Source organism: Penaeus japonicus, unplaced genomic scaffold (assembly GCF_977035675.1).
Source record: "Penaeus japonicus unplaced genomic scaffold, GWHDUDI00000001_assembly GWHDUDI00000039, whole genome shotgun sequence".
Lineage (NCBI taxonomy): Eukaryota > Metazoa > Arthropoda > Malacostraca > Decapoda > Penaeidae > Penaeus > Penaeus japonicus.
Genome location: NW_028234441.1, coordinates 21,909,283 through 21,919,282, shown reverse-complemented (window position 1 = coordinate 21,919,282; position 10,000 = coordinate 21,909,283). Strand labels below are relative to the sequence as shown.

General features: G+C 39.6%; 1 protein-coding gene across 1 annotated transcript in view; it reads left to right on the top strand.

The window, feature by feature from the left end:
- LOC122248423 (uncharacterized) overlaps nucleotides 1–9,468 on the top strand; it is a 43,962-nt gene extending 34,494 nt beyond the window's left edge. Inside the window, exons 4-9 of the mRNA XM_086533574.1 lie at nucleotides 1–929; nucleotides 1,156–1,331; nucleotides 1,531–1,658; nucleotides 1,934–2,162; nucleotides 3,328–3,485; nucleotides 9,463–9,468. The exon at nucleotides 1–929 is cut by the window's left edge and continues 1,359 nt beyond it. Coding sequence (XP_086389700.1) covers nucleotides 1–929; nucleotides 1,156–1,331; nucleotides 1,531–1,658; nucleotides 1,934–2,162; nucleotides 3,328–3,485; nucleotides 9,463–9,468 — 1,626 coding nt within the window. The remainder of the gene's footprint in view (nucleotides 930–1,155; nucleotides 1,332–1,530; nucleotides 1,659–1,933; nucleotides 2,163–3,327; nucleotides 3,486–9,462) is intronic.
- The last annotated feature ends 532 nt before the right edge of the window (nucleotides 9,469–10,000 follow it).

Genomic DNA, 10,000 nt, shown 5'->3' with positions numbered 1-10,000 from the left:
ACCACCCAGAAGACCAACCTCTTGGACCTGTTCTCGGCCATCCAGAGCAGCACAGACTCCACCTCCACCTCCACGACCACCACCGAGAAGGGCCCTCTTTCTGGACTCTTGAGTGAGGCAGATTTGGTGGATGTGTCCGCCTTCTTGCCCCCAGGATTCAAGCCCTCGGAGGAACCGGAGACGACCGAGGCAACCACCAAGAAGGCCCCGATCATCGCAACCGTGGACCCGTCGTCCTTCCTTCCGCCAGGCTTCAAGCCCTCAGAGGAACCGCCCAGTGATGGCAGCGCCACGCCCCTGGTTCCCGAGATCAAGACCGTCGACGTGTCCGACTTCCTCCCACCCGGCTACAAACCTTCGGAAGAACCCGCGAGCGAAGCCACCACTCAGAAGCTCCCTGTCATCCAGACTGTGGACATTTCTGCCTTCCTTCCTCCTGGTTATAAGCCTACAGAAGAGCCCTCTGTCGAGTCCACCTCCAAGAAGAGCCTCGCCGTCGAGACTGTAGACATATCGGCCTTCTTGCCTCCCGGATACAAGCCCACCGAAGAAGCGTCCAGCGACAGTACCACGAAGAAGGTCCCCGTGGTTCAGACCGTGGATATCTCGGCCTTCCTTCCCCCAGGATACAAACCCACGGAGGAATCGGTGGAAGACACGACCAAGAAGACCCCTGCTGCGATCCAGACGGTCGACGTGTCCGCCTTCTTGCCTCCCGGCTATAAACCTTCCTCGGAGGACTCCTCCCCCTCTGCCCCGACGGCCGCCGAAACGACCACGACGACTACCACAGAGCGCCCTGGACCTAAAGGCTTGGTGTTCCCTCGTCGTCCGAGTCGCCCGTCCTACCTGACGACCCCCGCACCCACGGCCCCAACGCCCTCTGGTCCCCCGCCGCTGAAGCCCACCTTCAGGAATCTCTGGGATGCGTAAGTGACTCGTAAAGTTCGTGACATTTCAGTCGTCTTGATCTTTATTGATAATTTGATTTGCTCTACCTTTAGCTAAGTTCTTATTCAGTTATCATTTAGTTATTTAGTCAGTCTAGTTATTATCAAGTTCTTAACATTATTAAGTTATGTTCTCATTAAGGTTCAAGTGATTGTTGCAATGCAAATGAATGTTCGTGAATAATCAATGATGACTTCATTCCAGTGTAAAGTCGACCACCGAGTTCACCGGATGGAAGACCACGACCGAGTCAACGCCAGTCGGCCACGTCCCCAAGGCGAAGGAGAACTCAAAGAACGCCGCCACCACAACCACCTCCACGACCACCACCACCACCACAACGACGACCACAACGACTCCTCCAAGACCAACAACTCCAGGTATAGCTCCATGCAAAAAAAGGGGGGGAACCGTTGAAAAGTCATGTCTATCCTGTGCCAAATTGCTTTAAAAATCTTAATTTTCTCACAAAAAAAAAAAAATAATAATAAAAATAAAATAAAATAAAAAATCGAAATCGACCCAATTTCAAAATGCTTTAGAATCGTCATTTTCTCATAAAAAAATGAAACTTTACAGGTGTCTGCGGAGCGAAGTGTCGTTTGGCAGCAACTATTAGGATTATTGATGGAACGGAATGGCGACCTGTGCTCTCCAACAGGGACACGACTGAGTGGCAGGAACTGGCCAATACGGTAGAAATGGAGGTAGGTTCTTTGTGTGTGTGTGTGTGTGAGAGAGAGAGAGAGAGAGAGAGAGAGAGAGAGAGAGAGAGAGAGAGAGAGTCAGAGTCAGAGTCCGTCTGTTTTCTTCGTTTTCTGAAATATACTGACCTACCCAGGATGAAAAAAAAGAGAGAGATAACAAAATTGACCATAATGCAAAACAACCTTATTCCACAACCGTCAGCCTTTACGAACCCCACATTAACTCGCCCCCCCCCCCCCCCCCCAAAAAAAAAAAAAAAAAAAAAAAAAAACAGCTGGACATGCTCTTCCGTCGTAGCCCCTTATCCCCGTGGTACGACAGAGTTGAGATCGACGCGTTCAGCCCCGGCTCTGTCCTGGTCGACTACATTCTGCATCTGATCGACCTCACGACGACACTCGACACGCTCGACTTGAAGGAGATCGTCAACGGAGAGATGGTCGACAACGAGAACTATTTCTTGGGTAACTACACGCTGGATCCCAAGTCGACGGATTTCAGAGGTGAGTGAAATGGGGTCGATTTGGTCTCCTTCTTCTTCTTTCTTCTTCTTGTTCTTGTTCTTGTTCTTCTTCTTCTTCTTCTTCTTGTTCTTGTTCTTGTTCTTCTTGTTCTTGTTCTTGTTCTTGTTCTTCTTCTTCTTTCTTTCTTTTTTTTTCTTTTTTGCGTTTTTTGTTTTTTTGTTGTTGTTTGGATCTCTTTTTTATTATTATTATTATATATATTTTTTTTTGGGGGGGTGGATATAATTTTTTTTTTCTTTTCTCTTTTATTTAGTGTAGTTTTTTTGTTGTTGTTTGATTTATATTCCTTTTTTCATTTCCTCATTAATGTTAGCATTTTAGATGATTAATTTCCGTTTTTTTTTTCTTTTCGTTTCCTATTTCATTCCTTTCCTACTATTTTTTCCATTTTCACGCCTTTGTTGTTTTTGTTTTTTTCCTCATGTTGTTCTTGTTTACCTTTTTCCTCCCTTTCTTTCGTCTCGTTTTTGTTCATTTCAGTTACGAAAGCGGGTGGTTTTAAGTGTTATGATAATTTACATACAAATAAAAGGAAGTGATAATAATATTTACCGATACTATTAATATTTATTGCTAGAGGAGTTATTTATATTGACGATCACTTTCCAATTTTATATTCCATGCTCTCAGTGTTGACATTTTGGTGTAAGTATTTTCTCGTATTTCTATTTATTATTGATCTACTAGCGTTTGTTTCGTCGATAGTTTTGAGTGATTTTGAATTTTTAGATCTCAGAAATTCATTGATTAATTAAAATAATGCCTCCAAGTTGATATTAGGATAATACTTTCTTGGGATGTGATTATGAAGTAAAGAAAAATGATTATGAAAAAAATAATAAATAGATCAGTATATAGAAAAGACGAAATGAAGTAAAAATAAAATAAAATGAAATAAAGAATATATGAGATGAAATAAGATCAAAACAAAAGAAAAACACAGAACAAAAGAAAAAAAATATATAATGATAACAATAATAATAATAATAAAATAAAATACAAGTAGATAATTTTGGATTAATTCACATCCTAAAAACAACACGTCCATGTCCACGTCTCAAATACGTTTTTATTTTTGTCCATTTTTTTTACTTACCAGTTATCCTAATAATCTGACCCCCCTCCCTCTCCCCCCTCTTTCCAGTTCTGCACGAGAGGGAGCAATTGAAAGAAGAAGCAGATACGGGTTACCTCATTCCTCAGTGGCTTATCGCTGTTATCGTCATTGGCTTGGCTTCCCTCCTCTTCATCCTCATCTTTGGAATTACAGTTGTGAGTATTTGTGATTTTTTTTTTTTTTCCGTTTCTTTTCATTCATCTATTTATTCTGTTGTTCTCTTGTTTGTTTGTTTTTTCTCGAATTTTGTTAATATACGTATATGTATATTTTTTTTTCCTTAGCATGTATCAGTTTCCTTTTTTCACTTAATTGCATTTAATTATCATGATCTTTTTTCGAAATCTAGTTAGCATGGATCAGTTTCTTTATACTTAATTGTATTAATTAATTATGGTCTTCTAGATGTTTTTTCTTGACGGGACTTCATGGACTATTTTTGTTAACGCATGACCAGTTTTTTTTTTCTTTTCCTTTTTTTTATTATTTATTTATTTTTTATTTTTTTGGATGACATTACTGCCTGAATACCTCTTTATTGGATGGACTGTTTGCACTGACTGCTTGCCAGAGAATATTAATGATGATAATAATAACTTGCTGTTAACAAGTAATGACAAAGCTTAGGTTCCCCCCTCCCCCTCCACCCCCTCCCTTCTCCCAAAATTTTAGATGGTAATTCTGGACCTAAAGAAGATGATTTTATTTTTTTCTTCAAATTAAGAGAGTAAAGCCCTCTGCCCTCACTTAGAAAATTGCATGGCTCACTATCTTCTTGTTGCCTCATTTTCTTGCACGTTCCACTAACGACATTCCCATTTTCTTTTGCATATTCAACTCATGACATCCCATTTTCTTTCCACGTTCCACTCCCGAAATCCCATTTTCTTTTCTCATTCAACTCATGACATCCCATTTTCTGTGCACGTTCCACTGACGACATGACCCATTTTCTCTTGCACGTCCATCCATCCTGACCCATTTTCTGTGCACGTTCCACTCGCGACAACCCATTTTCTCTTGCACGTTCCACTCCCGAAATCCCATTTTCTTTCCACGTTCCACTCCCGAAATCCCATTTTCTTTCCACGTTCCACTCCCGAAATCCCATTTTCTTTCCACGTTCCACTCCCGAAATCCCATTTTCTTTCCACGTTCCACTCCCGAAATCCCATTTTCTTTCCACGTTCCACTCCCGAAATCCCATTTTCTTTCCACGTTCCACTCCCGAAATCCCATTTTCTTTTCTCATTCAACTCATGACATCCCATTTTCTTTTCTCATTCAACTCATGACATCCCATTTTCTTTTGCATATTCAACTCATGACATCCCATTTTCTTTTGCATATTCAACTCATGACATCCCATTTTCTTTTGCATATTCAACTCATGACATCCCATTTTCTTTCCACGTTCCACTCCCGAAATCCCATTTTCTTTTGCATATTCAACTCATGACATCCCATTTTCTTTTGCATATTCAACTCATGACATCCCATTTTCTTTTGCATATTCAACTCATGACATCCCATTTTCTTTTGCATATTCAACTCATGACATCCCATTTTCTTTCCACGTTCCACTCCCGAAATCCCATTTTCTTTTGCATATTCAACTCATGACATCCCATTTTCTTTCCACGTTCCACTCCCGAAATCCCATTTTCTTTCCACGTTCCACTCCCGAAATCCCATTTTCTTTCCACGTTCCACTCCCGAAATCCCATTTTCTTTCCACGTTCCACTCCCGAAATCCCATTTTCTTTCCACGTTCCACTCCCGAAATCCCATTTTCTTTTGCATATTCAACTCATGACATCCCATTTTCTTTCCACGTTCCACTCCCGAAATCCCATTTTCTTTCCACGTTCCACTCCCGAAATCCCATTTTCTTTTGCATATTCAACTCATGACATCCCATTTTCTTTTGCATATTCAACTCATGACATCCCATTTTCTTTTCTCATTCAACTCATGACATCCCATTTTCTTTCCACGTTCCACTCCCGAAATCCCATTTTCTTTTGCATATTCAACTCATGACATCCCATTTTCTTTCCACGTTCCACTCCCGAAATCCCATTTTCTTTTGCATATTCAACTCATGACATCCCATTTTCTTTCCACGTTCCACTCCCGAAATCCCATTTTCTTTTGCATATTCAACTCATGACATCCCATTTTCTTTCCACGTTCCACTCCCGAAATCCCATTTTCTTTTGCATATTCAACTCATGACATCCCATTTTCTTTTGCATATTCAACTCATGACATCCCATTTTCTTTCCACGTTCCACTCCCGAAATCCCATTTTCTTTTGCATATTCAACTCATGACATCCCATTTTCTTTCCACGTTCCACTCCCGAAATCCCATTTTCTTTTGCATATTCAACTCATGACATCCCATTTTCTTTCCACGTTCCACTCCCGAAATCCCATTTTCTTTCCACGTTCCACTCCCGAAATCCCATTTTCTTTCCACGTTCCACTCCCGAAATCCCATTTTCTTTTGCATATTCAACTCATGACATCCCATTTTCTTTCCACGTTCCACTCCCGAAATCCCATTTTCTTTCCACGTTCCACTCCCGAAATCCCATTTTCTTTCCACGTTCCACTCCCGAAATCCCATTTTCTTTTGCATATTCAACTCATGACATCCCATTTTCTTTCCACGTTCCACTCCCGAAATCCCATTTTCTTTCCACGTTCCACTCCCGAAATCCCATTTTCTTTCCACGTTCCACTCCCGAAATCCCATTTTCTTTCCACGTTCCACTCCCGAAATCCCATTTTCTTTTGCATATTCAACTCATGACATCCCATTTTCTTTCCACGTTCCACTCCCGAAATCCCATTTTCTTTCCACGTTCCACTCCCGAAATCCCATTTTCTTTTGCATATTCAACTCATGACATCCCATTTTCTTTTGCATATTCAACTCATGACATCCCATTTTCTTTTGCATATTCAACTCATGACATCCCATTTTCTTTCCACGTTCCACTCCCGAAATCCCATTTTCTTTTGCATATTCAACTCATGACATCCCATTTTCTTTCCACGTTCCACTCCCGAAATCCCATTTTCTTTCCACGTTCCACTCCCGAAATCCCATTTTCTTTTCTCATTCAACTCATGACATCCCATTTTCTTTTGCATATTCAACTCATGACATCCCATTTTCTTTCCACGTTCCACTCCCGAAATCCCATTTTCTTTTGCATATTCAACTCATGACATCCCATTTTCTTTTGCATATTCAACTCATGACATCCCATTTTCTTTCCACGTTCCACTCCCGAAATCCCATTTTCTTTTGCATATTCAACTCATGACATCCCATTTTCTTTTGCATATTCAACTCATGACATCCCATTTTCTTTTGCATATTCAACTCATGACATCCCATTTTCTTTTGCATATTCAACTCATGACATTCCATTTTCTTTCCACGTTCCACTAACGACATTCCCATTTTCTTTTGCATATTCAACTCATGACATCCCATTTTCTTTCCACGTTCCACTCCCGAAATCCCATTTTCTTTTCTCATTCAACTCATGACATCCCATTTTCTTTTGCATATTCAACTCATGACATCCCATTTTCTTTCCACGTTCCACTCCCGAAATCCCATTTTCTTTTGCATATTCAACTCATGACATCCCATTTTCTTTCCACGTTCCACTCCCGAAATCCCATTTTCTTTCCACGTTCCACTCCCGAAATCCCATTTTCTTTTGCATATTCAACTCATGACATCCCATTTTCTTTCCACGTTCCACTCCCGAAATCCCATTTTCTTTTGCATATTCAACTCATGACATCCCATTTTCTTTTGCATATTCAACTCATGACATCCCATTTTCTTTTGCATATTCAACTCATGACATCCCATTTTCTTTTGCATATTCAACTCATGACATCCCATTTTCTTTTGCATATTCAACTCATGACATCCCATTTTCTTTTGCATATTCAACTCATGACATCCCATTTTCTTTCCACGTTCCACTCCCGAAATCCCATTTTCTTTCCACGTTCCACTCCCGAAATCCCATTTTCTTTTGCATATTCAACTCATGACATCCCATTTTCTTTCCACGTTCCACTCCCGAAATCCCATTTTCTTTTGCATATTCAACTCATGACATCCCATTTTCTTTTGCATATTCAACTCATGACATCCCATTTTCTTTCCACGTTCCACTCCCGAAATCCCATTTTCTTTTGCATATTCAACTCATGACATCCCATTTTCTTTTCTCATTCAACTCATGACATCCCATTTTCTTTTGCATATTCAACTCATGACATCCCATTTTCTTTTGCATATTCAACTCATGACATCCCATTTTCTTTCCACGTTCCACTCCCGAAATCCCATTTTCTTTCCACGTTCCACTCCCGAAATCCCATTTTCTTTCCACGTTCCACTCCCGAAATCCCATTTTCTTTTCTCATTCAACTCATGACATCCCATTTTCTGTTCACGTTCCACTCCCGAAATCCCATTTTCTTTTGCATATTCAACTCATGACATCCCATTTTCTTTCCACGTTCCACTCCCGAAATCCCATTTTCTTTTGCATATTCAACTCATTACTAAAGTTCGTATAGATTACAGTTTTAATGTCTTGTAAAGATAACGTTTCAGAGCATTTTGTGCTGAGGAGCACCAGTTTCCCGATGATTTTATTTATATATACAAGGTATGCTAGCGTGCTTGACTAGCTCATCGGCACCTTATACTCGACATGCCTATAGCTAACTTTTATATACGAAAGATAGAAGTATTATTGCCTGCAGGAATTCGGTTCCTAGCATAGGTGGGAGTCCTGTATATGTGGTATATACGATGCGGCCTGTATAAAGGTGAAACAAGGGAAGAGAAACAGAGAGAGAGATGGAGTGATTGAGTGAGAGAGAAGGAGAGAGAGTGAGTGAGTGACTGATTACTTTGTAATTGATTGAATTGAGTGAGTGAGTGAGTGAGGGAGTGATTAAGAGAGTAAGCAAGTGTAGGTAGGAGTTAGAAATATTGAAAGGAAATAGGTACAAACAACATCAATTTAAGAGTTTCAGTGAAAAATAGAACATGAATAGACATTATATAAATTACAATAGAGTCACGTGATTCTGCCAATATATATATGAATAGATGAATAAAGTAATCAGCGAAATCTTACCATGCATTCATACACCACCAAGAGGAAGAGCTTATGAGGAATGACTGATCTATGAGCCAAAGCCACACACACACACACAGGACTCCTGCCCATGCGATGAGGCAGGCACAATACATAGACATAGGTTACTTCAGGATCATGTTGAAAGTGAGCCTTATTATGCCAGAAGAGCTCCACTTCGCACAAAAGATATATATATATATATGTGTGTCCTTCACCAGCGATCATGAGGCCTGAGGTGCCCGAGGGAAACAAACTATGGTGAACTGTGATAACTTTTTAAAGTAAGGCAGTTTGTAACACTTGGCAATATTTGCTTATGTTTCGGATGATATCTCGACTTCTTGTTGAGTAAGATCGATCGAAAGTATTAGACCCTCTAAGAATAATGGCGTATGCCTGGAATTATTATTGTTTTTTTTATATTTGTGTTAAGAGTTGGGTGGTATTTTAGGAAATTCCAAACGTAATCCACTTTACTAACCAGTTGCTTTATATTAATTAATGAGTGAATTAAATCGTGGTGCCACAAAGGGTCGACTTTCTTTGAAATATGGGTCTCAAGCTCAACCTTATTGGACCTATAGTTTAAAAAAAAAACTAAGAATAACTTTGAAACACTTTCAGTATTGGTGTTCGAGAAACTTCAGTTACGCTGACTTATTGGACTGGAAGTAGAAAATGTAGAAAATTATTTCTGAATTTAGCCGTTTGGTCAGCCGATAGTTTTAGACTTTATTACTCCTTAGCTTGTAAGTACTACATTATGTATAGATAACCAATAATATTTATGAATGTAAATTCTTATTTTTTAGTGGCATTCGCTTTTCATGTGATGACTGTAAGTGCAGCGACGGATGATAACTAAGAAAGAGAACAAGAAGAAGTCTGAAGTATTTCTGATCTGATGTAACTTTTTATTTTTTATTTTTGACGAAGTATACTTTGTGGTCCTCTCTGTATTTTAGGGTTAGTTGCTGTCTTGTCACTTATTACTCGAAACAATATAAACGGATTTTGTGAAAATACTCCTTAACTGTGTTTTATGTATATAGCTGTACAATTTAAAATGTTAAAAGCATTAGAATCTTGGTTTCCTTAAGATGTAAGTATGAGATCTAGCTATTTTCAACTAGTTTATTCTTCTTATCATTTATACTAGCACGGTGCATGATGCGTCGTGGTCAACTTCAGTACTGAATAACAATAATGTAAGCAAAAAGATATTTTCCTAAGTACGCCACAGCTGTAGTTCATACGAAAGTAGATAATTCCTTTGATGATGAGCAAGCATCTTTCTTGATGTCGGTAAATTGTGCGAGTGAGTGAGTGAGTCACTGAGTGAGTGAGTGTGTGTTTATAATACATCCATCGGTAAGACTCTATATGTCTTTAGCAGAAGGTTGTGTGTATCCTTTGATTGAGCATGTGATTGCAGAATGTCATATCTAGTCTGGATGGATGTTTGAGTGTATCCTGTCAGTCAATTGAAAAAAAAAGAAAAAT